The 21442-nt window shown below is 33.6% G+C and overlaps 1 protein-coding gene across 1 annotated transcript in view; it reads left to right on the top strand.

Annotated features, from left to right (window-relative positions):
• Positions 1-2544: 2544 nt before the first annotated feature.
• Positions 2545-21442, top strand: part of LOC107514385 (putative uncharacterized protein ENSP00000383407) — a 46225-nt gene continuing 27327 nt past the window's right edge. The window contains exon 1 of the mRNA XM_036219665.1: positions 2545-2696. Within this exon, the coding sequence (XP_036075558.1) occupies positions 2545-2696 (152 nt within the window). The remainder of the gene's footprint in view (positions 2697-21442) is intronic.

Raw genomic sequence — 21442 nt, 5'->3', positions numbered from 1 at the left:
ACTTGCTTGATGATACTTGTTAATACAGCAAAAATCCATTGTTCTCAGAAAGTTCATTTACTTTTAGTTTTTGATTTTTCTCTTCATTTTATCTCTTTTGTGATTTTGGCTTATTAATATGAACTGCCATTTACAGACTATGTATTAGGTGGTTACATAAAATAACTCAGTCCTCAAAGCAACCTTATGACAAAGAAATACTTATATTATTTTCTAGATGAGAAAATTGCTGGAGAAAAAAGCAAAATAACTTGTAAAGGCTATAAACCATTAAGTGTTAAAGCTTCCAATTAAATATACATGTGTCTGTGTGAGTAGCTTATGAGTAGTTTACTTGTAAACCAGATTTTCAGGGTGGGTGGAACTCCAAATATGTAGCATTTACCAATTGCCATGGTGTAAATGGTCTTACCATGGTCGATTTCAAGCTACCAATAATTTAACAACAGGCTTAGAATATGTGAATATTTAATTACTCATTTTCTCTTGTGCTGACTCCAGCACGCTACTGACAACATTAAAATTTGTGCTAACCACTTACTAAGCTGCTTATTAAATTTATGGACACACACCATCAACTTACAAAACATGAGTATTACTAGAATGCAAATGCAAAGAGTTTTTGTGAATTACCTTTATAATTACTAGAGGGATAGAGTTCTTCATCCTCTGCAAAATTGGCCCCGTCCCTGTTCAACCATGTTCTCTCTTAGTCAGTTATGAAGTTGTGCTGTATTTAAATGAACTCTATACTAATAAATTTATATTGCTTCTATTGTGGCTTAGGAAATACAAAACATCTTATGTCTGCTGCAAACAATGAACTTCCCTACACTTATATATTTAGATTTCATCTCCTACCGTTATAATCAAACCTTTGCTCAATGGCAACACAAAAATTAATATTAACTATATTCGGTGCATCCTATTTGTAAGGCACTGTATTAGGTGGTGCAATATGTAAAATTATTTGTGTTGATTCTTATAATAACTTTAGAGAGGTTTAGAAATGTTGAGAAAAGTTAAATAATTTTCCCAGTTAAAAAGCAGATGACTCTGGATTCAAACCCAAATCTTTTTGTGTTCTAGAGAAATGGTTAAAGAAATGTACCTTTGAATTTTATACCTACCTTTGCACCTACCTATTTTATTCTTCTGAAGCAGTGAACACTTTTTATTTACATAGATTATGAAACATCACTTTTTCCTAGAAATTTAGATCAACTAAAAAACAATGTAATTTTTGTTAGAATACAAGTTCAATCATAAGTCTCAGTAAGTAAAATTAATCCAGAAGATTCTTAGTGTAGTAGAAATTCTTTCCTCAACTCTGTACCTTTTTCAATATCTATAAGATTTTGATGATGACAGAAATTCTTAAGAAGGAATGATACATTTAACATATTAATGTGAGAGAGAATGTCCATTTACATGGAGAGTGTCCACCGACTTTGCAAAAGTAAGCACATTTACTCTATAATTAAAAAGAAAAATTGAATAAGCTGAAGAACCTGAAGATATTTCCTCAAATGTGTGAGTTTAATAACTATGCATGAAACATAAACAAGTTCATGGCTGACCAGTCTACTAGAATTTTTATCAAACTTCATTTGCATTACAAAAGTAGATGAAAATAATAAAAACATGATTTAGATTGCCACGGTTCTCTCTATATAGATAGATGGATATATATATACACACACACACACACACGCACACACACACATATACACATACACACACACACACACACACATATATCACTATATATATAGCTCATGTATATATATGCATCAGTATTTAATTTAAAATATAATACATATATACAAATAATGCGTGTGTGCCTATATACTGAAAAGCAACTAGTTCATCTATTAATTCCACTATTTAACTTTTAAATAATATCAATCCTATCAAATTATCATTTTTACTTATTTTATTCTTAATGAAAATAATTAATTCTTAATGAAAATGATTCTACAGCATGGACAAAATAAAGTTTAGCTTTTAATAATTAAATTTAGTGATTTAGAACTTTCCTGACTTTTCCTCTAGGCCTCTGAAGGATGAATGCTTCTTTTTTTTTCTTCTAGTATTCTCAGTTCCTGTTTTTTATTCCTAATTTTTTTAAAAAAGAAACTTTTTGGACTAGTCTTCACAATATCATAATAAGATAATTCTTTTTAGATTTATGTTCTAGAAAGGTTAATAAAATTATGCCTCAAGCTCCCAGTCCTCAATTCAAAAGATCTGTAACCTTTCAGAAAGGAGAGGAGAGGAGAGGAGAAGAGAGGCCCCCAAACCCACACTCTTTGGAACCACTAACAGAATATCTAGTTGTTAGAGTGGAAATTATAGTGCATACTGAAAACGACGTTAATTGCCACATGAATGGTAAAAAAAAAAAAAATCAAAATGACAAAAGAATCCTAGGCTTCTCATCTTCCTTTAAAGATATTTTATTTATGCATATTTATTAGGAGTTTTACTGTATATGAAAAACACTTCTTAAGCAAGGCAGAGCGTCACCTAGTTGAACATAAGATGACCCAGTGTCCCAAAGTTGATAATCCAGTGCAGATCAACTGCACGATTAAAGGTAGAAGAGGTATTGAAAGAAAAGAAGTTTACTTGAGGTTTTTAAATAAGGAACATCAGAAATATTCGGCTTACCTTTTAATTGCAGTTCCAGGAAGGTTTGGTAATGGAGAGTTAGTCCAAAGAGAAATCAATTTAAAATATGAGATTTTATTAAATTTTGTAGAAAGAAATAATAAGCGATATACTTACAGTATATTAGCAAAGCCAGTGAGTTTTGGAGGGCTACTGCCAATAAAAAAAAAAAATAGTGGATAAAAGTTTTATAGAGTGAATAATCACACAAATAAATAAATATGTTGAAAGAAAATACATTAATGTACTAGCCTCACTAAGGATTGACTACTTCGTTATTATATCAGTTAAAATGTAGGCTATTATTCCTTGATTCTGTATTATTTTAGTACCTCTGTATTATGTCTGAAGCTAATAAAAGATCTTAAATTAGAAAAAGAGTGAGGACATAAAATATTTGTACCTTTGCCAATTTAGGGTTAACTGGATCAATCCTGAATTATCTGATTTGCCATCTACATTGATTGAAGTAAGCAAATAATTGTCATTTTTCCTTTTCATTTTGTATCTCATAAATTAAATTGGAAAGAAATTTGAGCCTTTTTGAAAATGAACTTACATGTGGGGCAGGGTCAATGTTCCATTATTTATATGTTGCACTTTTTATTTGTATGTTGCACAAATATTCATTCTCTAAATACTTAAAAGCTAAATAAATGGATCAGTGAATGTTAATTACTCAAGCTAAAGTCTTGATGAAGAAGAGTGTATAATGCAGTATCTAAAAGGTTGGGCAAATATAAATTCTCATTCTAGCTCTACCACTTACCAGCTATTCGACCTAGGAAAGTTGCTCAAATTCTCTCCACCCGGAGTCCCCAACCCCCGATTCTCAGACCAGTACTGGTCAGAGGCTTGTTAAGAACTGGGCCACACAGCAGGAGGTGAGTGGCAGGTAAGAGAGTGAAGCTTCACCTGTATTTTCAGTTGCTCCCCAGTGCTAGCATCATCATCTCAGCTCCACCTCAGGTCATTAGACACTGGATTATTATAGGAGCACAGGTCCCTGGTGTCAAAGAAGTTGGGGACCATTGCTCCAGGCTTCAGTGTCATCCTCTGTAAAATAAGGAGAACAATCCTCTGTATAGGTTTAGCCAAGTTCCATTGCAGAGAAGAGACCCCTTTTGCTACCCTGGGCAGGAAGAATTTAGCACAGAAGTTAGAGAACCATAGGAAGGGCTCATGTGTCACAGTACAACTGAAGTTGCAAACTATGGCCTGAGGCAGCCTATATCTGTACAGCCCATGAATTTTACAATTTAAAAAATTTGTTTAAAAACAGAAGCAAAAATATTATGCCATAGAAACTATATGTGATCCACAGAACCTAAAGAATTTCTATCTGGCTTTTCACAGAAAAAGTCTGCTGATCCTTGCCCTTGAGCTGTGCCACACAGATAGAGTGGCAATCAAATGCTTGAAAATTAGCTAGTCCAAATGCAGATAGCATTTGGTAAAATATATGCCATATTTTAAAGACTTTGTATGAATAAAAGAGTGTAAAACATATTATCAATGATTTTATATTATTTGTTGAAATAATATTTGAGATATGTTAGATTAAATGGAATTTCATTCATCTCTTAATGTGATTACTAGATTGTGGCCTTTATTTCACATCCCATCTTTCAAATGTCACATGGATGCTGATGTGCTGCTGAACCTAAATTGTATCTGTTATTCAGCCTTCAAGGATCTTGTGAAATAAGGTTTTAGCCTTCTGGCCTCTGATAGAGGAAGACACACCAGAAGGAAGGTGAGGAGATGTTAAGTGTTAATCTGCTATGTCCACCACCCCTCCTTCCCAAAATCTCTTCATCACCATCCAAAAAAAAAAAAAAAAAAAGCAGTGCCCTCTATCTCTGGAGTTTCTCTATAGTGGTCAGGGAGGATGGTTGGCTTTCTGAAGATGCTCTCCTTTGTCTTTATAGAAAATGATTTATATCATTTCTACCCCAGGCTTACAGTTTTATGCTAACATTTAAAGTGAGCTAGCTATGACAACTCTTCTGTAATTTTTGAGTCTTATAAAGAAATGATAAATTAAGACTTTCAATTTTTTTCCAGTTAAAATAAAGAGAAATGACAAAAATAAAACGCACAAGATAATTTAATATTCTGTTAGAAAATAAATCACAAACAAAAGAGTCATTGAAAAAAGATGTTGCCACAACTTCTGGCAGTCATTCTTCACAGTGGTTGGACTTTAGGTAATCTTCAAGGCACAAATATCCAGACACCACTCTGGACTTACTGCATCAGTAAGAAGGATCTAAAGTAGCCCTGTCCAGTAGAAACACAGTGCAATCCACAGATATAATTTTAGATTTTTTATTAGTCATATTGAAATTTTAAAAGTAGAATTAATCTTAATATATTGTATTTAAGCCAACATATCTGAAATATTATTATATCAACATGTAATTAACATAAAAAATTAATGAAATATTTTATATTTTTGTTTTTAAACTAAGACTTTGAAATCTGATGTGCATTTTATACATCTCAATTCAGATGCTAAAGTTTCAATAATGAAAGTGAAATCCAGTCATAGTGAAGCAATGATAATTATGTACTTTTTACTAACTTCAGTTTTTAAATCAAATTAAATTAAACTAAAATAAATTGAACTTTAGTTCTTCAGTCACACCAGTCATATGTCAATTGTTCAATAGCCACATGAGGCCAGTATGGTTTCCCTATCAAATAGTATAAGAGACTTGAAATTGCTGGTGGTATTGAGGTACCAAAGTAACCAGGTAACTTCATATGCCACTTTAGTTAAAGGGGTATAGATATTAAAGTATAAAAATATTTGATGATAAACATTTAGTGATATACTTTTAGAAAGAGATAAGACTATAGGGGACAGGTATGTTAACCATGAGGAAGCTGAGGTTAGTGACTTGTCTGAAGATACAGATGGAGTTTGGTTTCCCAAATACTAACCTTATTTTTTGGCCTCTCTGCCACAAGTGGACAAGCATTATGGGTGTGTAGTGTGTGTGTGTGTGTGTGTGTGTGTGTGTGTGTGTGTGTTGTGGTATGCATATATGTGTATGCAAGAGTTAAAAGAATAGCTCGGGTGTGAGTGAGTGTGTTTTGGGAGATGAAAAGTGAAGAGGAGGGGAATAAAGAATGAATAATTTGACCTTATAATAGAGATGCTAAATATAATCTGATGATATAGGGAACATTGCAGAAAGAACTTGAGATGGGCAATGCAAGTTATAGACTTGAGTTTTATTCCTGTTCCCCAGGCAGCTGAGAACTGTGTATCTTTGAGAATGTTATTGAACTTTAACTTTAAGTTTTCTGAGGAATGGAATATAGATAAAAATGTCTGCCTCTTGGTTTGTTGTGAGGATCAAATGTTATCACATGCGTTAAATACCTGGCGCAATGCATGTTAATGTTCATTTTCCTTCCTTTTGCAACCTATCACACCAGGCAGAGTGATCCTTTAATATTCTTGATTAAATGACTTTAAGTCAAACTCTCACTGGAGCTTGGATGTCATTTTAAAATAACTGCTTAAAATAATTCGTAATCAACACTCCTTACCTAAAAGCATTGATTTTTACTAGGCTGGACAAGGAGAAGCAATAGGATTTATTGTTGATGTGCATTAAAAACTCAAGGTTTTAATCTCCACAAATTGTCTCAAATCATGAAAACCCAGGTTGAGTGCACTTTTTGTCAATTCAGCCTTAGATTTCCCACCATGTATAGAAAGAGGTAAACAAGAAAATTTATCACAGTGGCTCGTGTTTGCCTAATTCTTATTTCAGGGTGCTTTTTTTTTTGTCCATTTTAACTTAAATATTTTTAAAATGCTACTTTAATTTTTTTGTGTATTCATTCATCAACATTCTGGACCGATTAAAAGCACTTGATAAATCAATTAAATTGTTCCCAGCTATCAGATGATAATGAGAGATTAATGTAGCAGATTTAAACATAGTTTTAAAGACAAAACTATATAATGTATGTCTAACAGTTGATTTGAGCTCAGCACTAATGAGGCCACAGTCAGGGACTTAATCCCTTTATGGCCAGTTATTTCTGCTGTGTTCCATAGCTGCTGGCAGCATCCATGACCCCTGTCCGCTATCTTGGCTATGTGTATCATTGATCATTAAGGAATCTGGGTTGGAAGATGAGGAGGCATCAGCACAAAACCAGTATTCACTATAGGGAGAGCAATTTTCTTTCTTTCTTTCTTTCTTTCTTTCTTTCTTTCTTTCTTTCTTTCTTTCTTTCTTTCTTTCTTTCTTTCCTTCCTTCCTTCCTTCCTTCCTTCCTTCCTTCCTTCCTTCCTTCCTTCCTTCCTTCCTTCCTTCCTTCCTTCCTTCCTTTCTCGTTCGTCCGTTCGTTCGTTCTTTCTTTCGTTCTTTCTTTCGTCCTCTCTCTCTCTCTCTCTCCCTCCCTCCCTCCCTCCCTCCCTCTCTCTCTTTTTTTCTTTCTTTTTTCTTTCTTTCTTTCTTTGTTTTTTTCTTTTGTTCTTCTCTTTCTCTCTCCCCCTCCTCCTTCTCTTCTTCTCTCCTTTCCTTCCTATCCTCCTTCTTTTCTCTTTATCTCTTCTTTCTCTTCTTCTTCCTTTTTCTATACATTGATTTTTAGGATAAATGAATGACAGATGTCAACTACATCAACAAATATGTATACCCAAAATATCTAGATAGTAGCATAAATAATTAAATGCTATATTACAAATATTAAGCCCAAATTCTGTAAGAATACTTAGAAAGAATTTTTAAAAATATATACAATGTGGTTGTCAAGAACACAAAATTTGGGGGTCAAACAAGCACTATAAAAACCTCAGCTTTGAAATTTACCAGGTATGTGATTATGGACAAGTTCCTTAAACTCTTCATGCACTGTTTCTTCTACTGTAAAATGAAGAAACTATTTGTAGTCTTATTCGTTGTTTGAGAAAAAAAAGTGACAATGTAATAAACATTATTAGTATAGTGGCTAACACAAAGTAAATGATCTATAATAGATTTTATCTCTAAGAATATAACTGTGGTTTGTGGTTTAACGGTGCAACTTTCATGAAGACAGTGAGATTTCAGCTGGGCTCCAAAAGGAAGAACTAGAGTTAAAATTAGTGAAAAGGAGGTGGTTTAGACATTATCTTTGCACACTGTCCTAGCATTTTTCACAATGGACCTTAAAAAGCTCTTAGAGCCAAGTATGTTATAAAATAGATGAATAGACATTGAAATGTGACATGTCATCTTAGAATAGGTGACTCATGGAGAAGTCAAGGTAGGTGATTCCCTAGTTAGTACTCTCTAACTGCTCAACTGCATTTCTTACTTGCTTCCAAACTATTAAAATTGGGATTTTTTTCCCTTCTGTCTCCATATTAGCATCAGCATTGATATAGTTACAAATAATATAGACACTCTGGGAAGGAAACGAGATTAAGAATGGCATCCCATCAGCAAGATCTTCATCAAATTGTGAACAAAAGGAGTCAGTGTCAGAACAGTGCATGTAATCATTTTCTTGATTTCTAGAGTGTAAAATGACTCATAACAAGCTGACTTATGTTAAGACAAAATGAAATCAATAGATTAAGGTTAATTATGCCCCACTCTCTTTTTTATTTCTTAAACTTATGATGCAATTACTAATTGGATCTGATTAAAGCCATGGTTATCTCTTTAATCATGTTTTAAACATAAAGCTGCAAAACAAACAAATAAAAAACCATTCTCATTTTAATTTTCTCTTAAATGCTTTCTCATTCTTATTTACTTTGGATTCAAATATTGTAGATAAGAAACCATGGATTGTTTCTACTGGAAGAGATTTTAAAGTTATTGTCCACCAACCTTCATTCTATAAATGTAGGGACCAAGGTTCTAAGAGGGTTCTTGGATCCTGCCCAGTTTAGTAGCAGACCTGGGAAAGCAAGCCAGGTTCTGGAAGTGCCAGTTCAGTGTTTTTCCATTGTAAGGATGGAGTTTGATATTTTTACTCATTTTATTTCCTATCATACTTCTTGTGAGTTTGTTTGGCTTGCCCAAGTTTCTTTTGTGGCTGTGAAGATTAAATAAGATAATGATAGAAATATCAGGAAACATAAAACTTAATAAACATTTGTTGTCCTTTCCCTTTCTAAAACCTTGTGTAAATATAATTTCATAAATCACAATGCACTTAAGGATACTTTTAAAAGCTCTCTATTTCAAGAAATCTGAAAGAGAATCTTTTCAAAAACGAAGAATCTTTTATAATGCAAGTAACAATCCCCTAGGTAACCTGTTTTGCCATCCTGGATATTTATAGTGTTGTGAGAGGAGTTTGTTAGTTCAGGATTGACAGAAAACTCACCTAGCACACCAGTCGACAAATGGCAAAGTTCCATGCAATTTACTAGCTCTGTCCCTGATGGATTAGACACGATACCTGTGCCTTCTCCAGGTACTATAGGCTATACGATCTGCACTGGGATGATGAGCTATGTGGGGATGCCAAACACCACCTGCTTCTCTTGGGGAAACCAGAATTCATTAGCTGTATAGTGTTGTTACTCGCACAGGAGCTGGACAGGCTGGCAAGAAATTCTACTTTTCCCATCAGGATGAGCTGACATTGCTTTTTCTTCTTTGCTGCATTCTCATGGGGAGGATAAAATCTGTTTTCCCCGAGAAACATAATATTATTACAGTAATATACTGGGGTAGGAGGGTGCCCCAATGTACAGACTGTCATCCAAATTCAATGATTCTTGAAGTAGCCACTTTTAATTAAAAAAGCTGTCATAAATTATTCGACATTCTTTGATGATCATGGCATACACAAAATGATTAACACCTTTAAAACATATCAATGTGCTGTCTATATACTTGTCTTCAAATAACACTAAATTATTAATATTAGTGCTTTATAAGGGTGTGCTTTCTGCATTATTTGTTTAATAGTGGAATATAGTGGTATATTTTCTCTGCATTTTAATGGCCACTCTCCCTTCTGGCCAATAATGCTCGTTTCTGAGGTCTCTTATCTAGATGACAGGTGGTTTCTGCATCTGTGCAGTCAAGTATAGAAGTACTATCATGTACTAGTTAAGACATCAGGCATAAAATCTCAGTGTTACCACTTACTAGTTATGTGACCTTAGGCAAGAATCTTGACTGTTCTGTGCCTCATCTGTAAATTGAGAGTGATTATAATTATCAACCTCACAGGATTGTTATAAGAATTCAATTATTTACTATATGTAAGGAATTAGAACTGTTTGATAATACATGAATGTTCTGCCATTATTATTGTGCAAATATGTTCAATCGAGAAATTAAAAAAACAATAGGATTTAAAATCTTGTCTTCTTAGTAACTTGCTTTAATCTACTGGGCTTAGTCTGGCTAAACTTACTAATACTTCTCTGTGCTGTATGATCTATTTGGTAACCTAGGAGATTTCTTCATGTTTCCCCCACACATTTGTAATCAGGTATAGAGGCAAGGTAGAAGAGCTCATAGATGGTGCAACTCTTCTACATGGGTGATGGCTTGTCACACAAACCCCTTTGTTGAGCACAGAGCTGAAAGCTGAGTGTATGCTTTTTCATCTCTCTGATGGCTTTGGGTGCACTATAAATTGAGTCTACTTTATTAACTTTGAAGCATCATAATAATCATCACTGTTGCAAGATGACTATTACAAATTTTTTAAAAAATAATCTATTAACTTCCATCTCTTTTTTGGACATCTGTAGGAAATTAATTAAAGCATGAGGCGCTAAGAAATGTCAAAAACAAGTTCATTTGGTTTGGATGTTGCATTCTTGGAATCATTGCATTTTAATATTAGTAAAACTATTTTAGTTATGTAAATGAATAATCTTCATGCTTGCAAGAAAATGAATTGAACAAAATAGATACTGAGTTAACTTATTTTAAAGAAAAGGTGTGTATGCGTGTTTATATTTCTGAACTCTTCTCTCAATATCAAAATTATATGTAATTATTATTGAATAAACAATCTAATGAGACATAACATCTACAAGTATCTTCCATGTGTTTGGCATCATATAAGCGTTTTATAAAGGGTAGCTTATTTAATCTTCGAAGTTAAGAAAATCATGGGAAGCAACAGGATTTTAAGATTAGCAGTAATTGATGGTGGATACTTGAGAGAAGGACCACTCTTCTTTGCATCTAAAACAGTGTCTGGTACATAGTAGATGCTCGATAAATGTTTGCTCAATAAATTGTGGATATATGAGAGAATAAATTATATAATTTGAAAGGAATATATTAGCATGGAAAAAAATGACTAGCATTTAATCACGGTAAAGCACTATACACATGACCCTAGATAAGTCAATTTACATTTGAGAACTCAGTGTATTCATTTGCAAATCAAAGGTCAGATCTCATCAGCTCTGCAGTCTTAAAATTTCACCATGGGATTTACATCATCATTTACCGCCAATCAATTTTCTCTGTTGCAGAAACATCTTTCACATTTCCATTACCTAGGCAACAACATCTCCTTACATAGTCGCTTCATTTTTTCTTTTGACTTTGTGATTTGAAAGTAAGATTTAAAAACCAATAATGCAGGAAATAGGCACATATTAGTTTCAACCCCAAAGGACAGTCAACTACAACCACTGCATAAGAATAGAAATAAGGTATTTGGTATCTAAAATTTCCCTCTTCTTTTAAACAGTATCTTTTTTCATTTCTAATTGTTTTTTAATTTGTCCTAATTTGACCTTGTATCATTATTATGTGAAAAGGCTTTGCTTCTAGAGTCTACTCTTATCTACTTGAAAAGTAACACAGATTGGACATATTCTTTAGTTTTACTGGCCCATTCATAACTTGCCTACATTTCATTTTTTATTTTCCTAATAATTGCCAGGAGTTAAAATTAAATTAAGCCAAAAACTCCTTAGTGAATGAAAGGTAAGACTAATGATTAGTGCTTGATTTAGGGGATAATGAAATGAAAGGTAACAGGAGCAAGTTTTGCCTGGTATTTATAACAAGTGTCAAATTAATGGACTAGACAGAATTATTTCATTGACTTTCTTAAATGGTACCTACTTTTTGAAGTTCAGAGTAACATACACACAGAGAGATGTACTTCTAAAAATTTAGCTATAAATAGCCTTTCTTTGACTAGTTCCTCTAGGAATAAAGAACCTAGGGTCTCAACTCCGAAGGACATGACAGTTCGCTATGTAAGCAGAAGTCAGAATTTGAAAATAGGTGCTTTGATTCTGGTACGAGCAGTACGAAAAATTGCTTGACTAATTCAGTAGTAATCTACAAGTAGACAACACCCAGAAAACAAACATATTATTCTAATTAAGTAGATGTTGCCCTGTTTGAGTAATCCCTTTCCTTCATATAATTGCGTTCAAACAAGCATTTCGTGTGCTTTACTCTCTCTACCCTCTTGTAGGAAGCAGGTTGCCTAAAGAGAACTACATTAACTATTTTGTCCCAGTAGGGATTAAAAACCAGTTTTAGCTCAAAATCTTTTTCAACGTATTCATTGCAAGAAAAGTCTTTAATCTAAGATTTATAAACTTAAGCTGATTCATTACAAGCAAAAATTGGATGATCTGCATTCCAGTAAAACAGAACAAAGTAGATCATCTCTAGAGAATGCTGTGACAATGCAAGACCTAAAGTAACCAATTTTTATCCATGGCCTTGTGAAATTTCTTCAATCTTGGCCCAGATGTCTCCAAAACTTAGCCCAGAAGCTAACTGTATCCCTTTCACCACAATCAGCAAACACAAATATTTAACCAGTTTTATATGGGCCCAGAACTTGATTGTATTAATTTAGTCAAGGCTTCACTTACGTGAAACAAAAGACTATGCTTTAATAATATGCTCCCTGCTCTAATTCAAATTCTCAGTTGTACACAAGTTTTGCAAGACATCTGGAATTAATCTTGCTGGTAGTAAAAACAATGAATTACTGATGTAATAAGTTGATGTATGTATTGCTACAGATTCAGGTTTCTGAGGTAAGGGATATGAGGCTCAGAGTTGGAAGAAAATGTGGGAGCCATAGGGAACTGCAACATAGCTCTTTATTCCAGCAAGGGTACAGCCTACCTCGCAGTGTGGCATCATCTTTTTGTACAGAGGTTAAACAATAGTGGCACAGTGCCAGGAGCCCACGCTTGTGTACCGAGCACATGGTTACCTAAAGGAAAAGATGCTGATTCACTACCACCCGGAAGCTGCTGAAGGTGTCAGGAGGGAGTCTGACTACAGCCATCTTTCCTTCTCCTCACAAGACAAAAGTATAGTTGACCCTTGAACAGTACAGACAAAAAACAGAGGTGCAGATCCCTGATCAGTTGAAAATTCACATATAACTTAACTATATTCGGCCCTCTGTATCATGGGGGATTGGTTCCAGAGCCACGCCCCCAATCCTGTGCAAATAACAAAACCCAAGGATGCATAATATAAAATGAAGCAGAAAAATGCATAGTCATATCAACAGATTTCCAACCAAGAATGAAATACTGTTTCAACAGTTGGATAAAGTCATGTATGAGAAATTCAAGGGTATTGTATTTATTGGGAAAAAAATTGCATATAAGTGGACACACACAGTTCAAACTATGTTGGGTCAATTGCACTGGGATTTGAATAACTAAACATACAAAATATATCTAATGTTTCCCATCTTTTTTATTGCAAATCTACGTTTTGTGCTGATTAGCTTCTAGACTAGACATCTTTATTTTCATAGAATCTATTTTAAAGAGTGCAAGCTGCTTAATCCAAAGAGATTTGTGTAAACCCATACAACAAATTAATGAGACTCAAGACATGCACTCTGATTATAGTGACATATTTGACCCATACTACATAGATCGTGTGAACATGGAACTTGCTCCTTCCTAGCTAAATTCCAAATATATATGACAGCAAAATGCTACTATAAAGATAGATGGTCATTCTCTTTCCTGATGATCCTCACAAAGCTGGTGTGGCTGCTGATTGTGGTGAAAGAGGCACAATTACTTTCTGGGCTGAGATTTGGAAACTTCTAGACCGAGACTGAAAGAGTTTCATAAAAAGACCATAGATAGAGATTCATCATTTTTAGGACACATGACAACAAAGTATAGAGAATTGAAGGAGCGGTCAATATAACTTTTAACTCCTCAAGGCTCTGATAGTATCCCATCCACCTCAGGACTTGGTTCATGACTCCTACTCACCTGCCCCCTACTAGACACTGTTGTCTGGGTGATCCGCAGGCATTTTAATTCAGCAGAACTTGTTCCTCAAGTTCAGGGACTACTTGTTTCAGAATATAGAATTTTCAGTGATCTGCTCATCAGCTTGAAATAGGTAATGCAATACCAAGAATTAAATCTTGGTAAAAACACAATAAGGTTTAGAGAAATAGCTCCCTCATTTATTACATAGGGAAAAGACTATCCTGGATTTGACAGTGTTCAGACAAATACTATCAACCATTAGGGTAATAACACCAACTTTCTTTTTTTTTTCTTTTTTTTTATTTTCATGCACAATTTCTGCTAGCCTTTACATCGTGTTTTTCCCTATCTCTATGAAATATTAGTCTCAATATTCTTTGCTGCATACATTTTTACCATGTCATACAAACCTGTCCATAACATGGTCTGTTGCCTACTCATGCAGAAGTTCAAAAAGCACTTTGCATATCAAGAGTATAAATGCTTTTTAGATCAAGGAATGAATGGATGATAATGAGAGAAACTGAAGAGTTCTTAAAGGTGCCTGGGAGCAGTTCAAGTTCTTCTAAGGATGGTGAAAGATGTGACGACCTGTTCAACATTCAGTTGCCTGATGAATCACAGGTATATTTCAACACACTCAAGGAATTGTGACAGGCTATTTTCTATCTTTTCGAAAGAGAGGTACTGTGTAATGTAATTAACATATTCTCCTATTTCTCCCCTTATTCTTGGTGGGTTGATGGAAGATGGAAAATTGAGATATGAGGATTTAATTGCATATATTTATTTAAAAGACTTGCTTTATTAACTGGCCAGGGCTCAGAATAAAGTACAAGTCTTAGTTAAAAAAGTAAACATTCTATATTTCTTAACATGACAAAAATAAAAAGAGAAGAAAATAAAAATCTGACCCAAGATTCTGTGATGTCTTACTAAAACACAAGAGGGAAACACCAGTCATTTCACTAAGAGAAGGAAAAATGAACTACATTTGGATTATACCTGATGATGAACTGTACTTGAATTCTTTTTCTGATTTTTTTGAGTTAGTATTATTTTACTTTACTTTTTATTTTATTTTACAGGAAGTTTCTAATTTTGAGAATGTAAAACCAAAAAAAAAGTAAGTCAAATTTACTTTGAAAACATTGTTATCTTCTATAATGTCAAATGGAATATTTTAGTGGTTTTCCTGTCAAAGTGCTTTTTAAAAAAATATCATGTGTAAATCTAGATATGTGTGCTACCATTTGTCTGTTTATGCTGATATACAGGAAACCTATGTTGTGATTTTCCTGTAGACAGGGATGTAAAAATTAAATTTTCAGAGGAAGAAACATGTTTAAACTAGGCTCAGATTAAAGTGGGAGCCTACTTGAAAATATGTTTCTCTTGGTGACCTGTTAATCTTCTGAAGAGTTCTAATCCAAATAAAAATGTGTTTGCAAAGAGATTTGGGTTATTTAGGTCAGGCTTGGCTTTACATTCAGTATATCAAGCTGCCAGAGGATATAACACATACATGTTGCATAAGGTAATGAGATTTTAGCTAAGCAGGAAATACATAGGGACAGCAAGTTAGACTTATAAGGAAATTTCCAGATTGGTTGCTGATGATACAGAAGAATGAGTTCCTTGCACTCCATAATAGACTGGGACCAAATTGTAAATATGTGAAATTCTCTCTGGATGCAGTCTTCCCCCACCCCACTGCACAACAGCCCTTGTGCTCCCTGTCCCCAGTATCTGCTCCCCCAAGGGCTGTGGCTTTCTTAATTTTTTCTCCTTTTCCGGCTCAAAGCTTTCTCCCAGTAAGGATAGAAAATGCATTCATAGTAAGTGGGTAATTGCATAATTAACAGCTTAGAGTATCAGGCAAGTACAGTTGTATTTTAGCCATAGTTACCTACTTAAACTACAAACACTATGGAATTTTGAGCATGAGCTGGAGTAAAGAAGGCTTTTGTTGTTTGTTTGTTTGTTTGTTTTAATTCCAATCATCTATTGAAGGAGATTTTGGTTGTTTGCATGTCTTGGGCACTGTGAATAATGCTGCGATGATGTCAGATACATATATCTTTATGGATAAATGTTATTACTTGTCTTGTTGATAATAGCTCTTCTTAATAGTAGTGAGGTGGTATCTCATTGTGGTTTTGATTTGCATTTCCCTAATAACTAGTGAAGTTGAGCATCTTTTCATATGTCTGTTGGCTATTTGTATGTCTTCTTGGGAGAAGTGTCTGTTCAGGTCCTCTGCTCATTTTTTAATTGGATTGTTTTTTTTGTATGAGTTCATTGTATACTTTGGATATTAGCTCCTTACTAGAGGCATTGTTTGCAAATATCTTCTCCCATTTGGTTGGTTGCCTCTTGGTGGTTTCTTTTGCTGCATAGAAGAAGCTCTTTAGTTTGATATAGTCCCATTCATTTATTTTTGGTTTTACTTTCCTTGCCTTTGAGGTCAAATTCATATAATCCTCGCTAAAACCAAGGTCCATGAGTTCAGTACCTATGTTTTCTTCTATGCAATTTATTATTTCAGGTCTTATATTTAGGTCTTTGATCTATTTTGAGTTAATTTTGGTCTATGATGACAGATAGCAGTCTAGTTTCATTCTTTTGCATGTGGCTTTCCAATTTTTCCAGCATAATTGCTACATATATACAATGAAATATTACTCAGCCACAAGAAAAGATGATGTACTGCCATTTGCAACAACATGGATGAATCTCGAGATTATCAGGCTAAGCAAAATAAATGAGATAGAAAAAGTTGAGAACCATGATTTCACTCAGATGTGGGATATAAAACTGAAAGCAATAAATGAATAAGACAAACAAACAAAAACTCATAGACACAGATGACAGTTTAGTGGTTACTATAGGGAAACAGGGAGGGGGGGAAAGTAGAAAAGGGAAAAGAGGCTCAACTATATGGTGATACAAGGAGATTTGACTTTGGGTGGCGAACACATAATGCAATATAAAGATGATGTATTATTGAATCGTACACTTGAAACCTATATAATTTTATTTGTCACCCCAATAAATTAATAAAAAAGGGTTTTTTTGTTCAGGACTTTTCTCAGTCTAAAAGTCACTCCACCTATGTAAGTATTTATTCTATCCATGGATAGAGAACTTACTGGTTGCCAATCAAATACTTACATGAAATTACAGCTATTGATTTATGATTGATGCTTCTACAGATTCAAGGATACCATCACATTGGGCCAGGGGCAGAATAAGGATAATGAGAGGGAAAGTACCTCATGCTGACCGAATGGGGTCTTTGAAACACAAAGCAAATCTATTAATGCGCTCCTCAAATTCCAACCAGGTATAATAAAATTGAACAGTCTTTCGAATTCCTCAATTTTTTTGTTGACCACTCACCAGAAGGTAATAACATCTCATATTGTTATGTACCTACCTCATTTTACAAGATTATACATAGATTTTTGAAACATTTGTTTTTTGCCGAGAGGTCCTAAGCATTTTGCATTGAAAATTTAAAAATAAACCTAAATAAAATGATTAAGAAAAGAAGAAACATTATATATACAGAATTTTGCTTAAAACCCTGAGTTTATAAAAAGTGGACTTGGCTTTAATTTAATGACTACTCAAAATATAGACAGTGAAAAACACTCAAGCTATAAACAAGTTAGTTATATGTACAGGATATGTGTGTGTTCGCCCAATGCATATATTTATTAACATGGTCCAGTCAGCATAGTCTTATACTCTGTTTCAGTTTTAGTCATTTTATTATGGAAATTTTCAATTATATACAGAGGAAGAGATTATGAGCTCAACTCACTAAATTTGAAAAAGTATCAACCTATAGTCAATCTTATTTCATCTCTACGCATTCGACTCATTACACTCTCTACCCTACTGGTTTTATTTGAAGCAGAACCCAGACATATATTTTTTAAAGATTATGTATATATAATCTTTAAAAAACAGGAACTTAAAAAATAACTACAATATCACTACTTTACTTACGCAAAATAAGAAAAATGACATAATTGTACCAAATATACAATGTTAAAATTTCTCTGAGAGCCTAAAGTAATTTTTTATAGTTAATTCAAATCACATACCAAATAAGATCCTTGTAATATATTTGGTTCATGGCTCTTAATTTATATGTCTCTCTTCATTTATTCATTGAAGAAACTGGATGGTTTTTTTTGAGAAATTTTCCAAATTTTTAAATTTGCTGATTGCACCTTGTATTTTTAAAAAAACATGTTCTATCTTCAATGTTACCTGTAAAATTTTAGTTAGATCTTGTGATTTGATAACATTCAAGTTATATATATATATATATATATTTATATAAAAATTTTTAAGTAGGTCGTCTGTGACTGTATACTTCCTGTTGCATCTCACTGGAGGCCCACATGTCTGGTTGTCTCTATTTTTATGACTGCAATTGCTTAGTGGGTTCAGATGGTATCAGGATGATCGATTCAGTATAAACTACCCATCAATGTTTCAATTAAAAGCTTTAACAGCAACTGGTGATTATTGTTCAGATCTATTTTAGGGATCATATGATGGTTATATTAAATTTGCATCATTTTTTCTATAAAAAAATTATTGGAAGAAAAAATTTTTCACATGACTATTTGATTATCTTGAGATATATTTATGCAGAAATGGCCCATTTTTAAAAATTAATTAATTTATTTTTATGGTGACATTGGTTAACGAAATCCAATAAGTTTTAGTTACACATTTTAACAGTAAGGTATATATATATTTAAATTGTATGTTCACCTCCCATAATTAGATTTATTTCCGTCACCATATATTTGACCCCTTTTACTCCGTCTACCTCCTCCCTCCCTTTTGCTCCCACCCTCTGGTAACCACTAGTCTACTGTCCATGTCCGCGAGTCTCTATATATTTGTCTTCTTCATTTGTTGTTTTTGGTTTATACTCCGCATATAAGTGATATTATGTGATTTTCAACTTTTTTGGCCTGGCTTATTTCACTTAGCATGATTATCTCAAGGTCCATCCATGTTATCGCAAATGCCAGTATTTCATCTCTTCTTAAGGCTGAGTAATATTCCAATGTATATATGTACCACAGCTTCTTTATCCAATTATCTATAGTAGGACAATTTGGTGGCTTCCATGTCCTGGACATTGTGAATAATGCTGCTATGAACATTGGTGTGAAAATGCCTTTTAAGATATGGGTTTTCAAGTTTTTGTGGTAAATACCTAGGAGAGGGATTACTAGATCATATATTAGATCAATTCTTAGTTTTTTTGAGGAAACTGCATACTGTTTCCCATAGTGGCTGTACCAATTCGCAATCCCACCAGCAGTGTATGAGGGTCCCTTTTTCTCCACATCCTCTACAACATTTGTTATTACTTGTCCTATTGATTATAGCCATTCTAACAGGTGTGAGATGGTATCTCATTGCAGTTTTGATTTACATTTCCCTAATAGCTAGTGATGTTGAGCATCTTTTCAAATATTTGTTGGCCATTTGTATGTCCTCTAGGGAGAAGTGTCTGTTCAGGTCCGAAGGTGGCTTTCTAGTTTTCCCAGCACCATTTATTGAAGAGGCATTCCTTTCTTCACTGTATGTTTTTGGCTTTTTTTTTTTTGTTGAAAATTATTTGCCCATGTAACTATGGATTTACTTCCAGACTCTTAATTCTGTTCCACTGGTTCATGTGTTTGTTTTGCTGCCAATACCATGCCGTTTTGATTACTGTCACTTTGTAGTATAATTTGAAGTCAGGCAGAGTGATGCCTCCAGCCTTGTTCTTTTTTTTCCAGGATGGCGTTGGCTACTTGGGGTTTTTTGTGCTTCCACATAAATGTGATGATTTTTTTGTTTCATTTTTTGAAAAAATGCTGATAGGATTTTGATGGGATCGCATTAAATCTGTATAATGCTTTAGGTAATATGGTCATTTTAACGATGTTGGTTCTTCCAATCCAAGAACATAGAATATCTTTCCATTTCTTTGTATCTTTTTCGATTTTTTTAAATAGAGTCTTAAAGTTTTCATTATATAGGTCTTTCACATGTTTGGTTAGATTTATTCCTAGGTATTTTATTCTTTTTGCTGAATTATAAAAAGAATTACTTTTTCCACTTCTTTTTCTGATATTTCATTATTACAGTACAGAAATGCTCTGGATTTTTGAATTTTGATTTTGTATCCAGAAACTTTACTGTATTTGCTTATTGTTTCTAGTAGTGTTCTTGTGGCATCTTAAGGGTTTTCTGTATAGAGGATCATGTCATCCACAAATAATGACAGTCTGACTTCTTCGTTTCCTATTTGGATGTCTTTCTCATGTCTGATTGCTCTTGCTAGGACCTCCAATGTTATAGAATAGCAGTGGTGATAGTGGACAGCCTTGCTTTGTTCCTGATCTTAAAAGGTTTTTAGTTTTTCACCATTGAGTATAATGTTGGCTGACTGTTTGTCATATATGGCCTTTATTATGTTAAGGTACTTTCCTTCTATACCTTTTTTTTTTTTTTTTTTTTTTTTTTTAGTGTTTTGATCATAAATGAGTGCTGTATCTTGTCGAAGCTTTTTTCTGCATCTATTGATATGAGCATATGATTCTTATTTTTTAATTTGTTTATGTAATGTATCACATTAATCGATTTGCATATGTTGAACCATCCCTTTGCCTCTGGGATGAAACCCACTTGATTGTGGTGTGTAATCTTTTTAATATGTTGCTGTGTTCAGCTAGCTAGTATCTTATTTAGGATTTTTGCATCTGTGTTAATGAGAAAAATTTGTCTTTAGTTTTTTTTTTGTGTGTATGTGCTATCTTTACCATTGTTATCAGGGTGATATTAGCCTCAAAAAATGCATTAGGAAATATTGCTCCCCTTCTATTTTTTGGAAGAATTTGAGGAAAATATATATTAAATCTTCTATTAATATTTGGTAGAATTCACTGGTGAAGCCATCTAGTCCTGGAGTTTTACTTTTTGATAGGTTTTTGATTATTGTTTCAATTTCCATACTGCTGGTCTATTTAGATTTTCCAGTTCTTCTTGATTCAGTCTAGGAAGAGTGTATTTTTCTAAGTACTGGTCTATTTCTTCTAGGCTATTAAATTTGGTGTTATATGCTTTTTCCTAGTATTCTTGTATGATCCTTTGTATGTCCGCGGTGTCATGTCCTTTCTCTTTTCTCTTCAGTGAGTCTAAACAGGGGTTCGTCAATTTTATTAACCTCCTCAAAGAAACAGTTTTTGTTGCATTTATATTTTCTATTTTTTTTGCTTTTGTTTTCAATTTTATTTATTTCTGCTCTAATTTTGATAATTTCTTTCCTTCTCTTGACTTTAGGCTTCATTTTTTCTTCCTTTTCTAGTTTTTAAAAATGAAGCGTTAGGTTGTTTATTTGGGCTTGTTCTTGGTTTTGGAGATAGGCCTGTGATGATATGAACTTTCCTCTTATGATCGCTTTTGCCATGTCCCAAATGTTTGATATGTTGTACTGACATTATCTTTCAT

Source organism: Rousettus aegyptiacus, unplaced genomic scaffold (genome assembly GCF_014176215.1).
Source record: "Rousettus aegyptiacus isolate mRouAeg1 unplaced genomic scaffold, mRouAeg1.p scaffold_m13_p_4, whole genome shotgun sequence".
Taxonomy (NCBI): domain Eukaryota; kingdom Metazoa; phylum Chordata; class Mammalia; order Chiroptera; family Pteropodidae; genus Rousettus; species Rousettus aegyptiacus.
The sequence above is the reverse complement of the archived record's forward strand: the minus strand, read 5'-3'. Positions and strand labels throughout refer to the sequence as shown.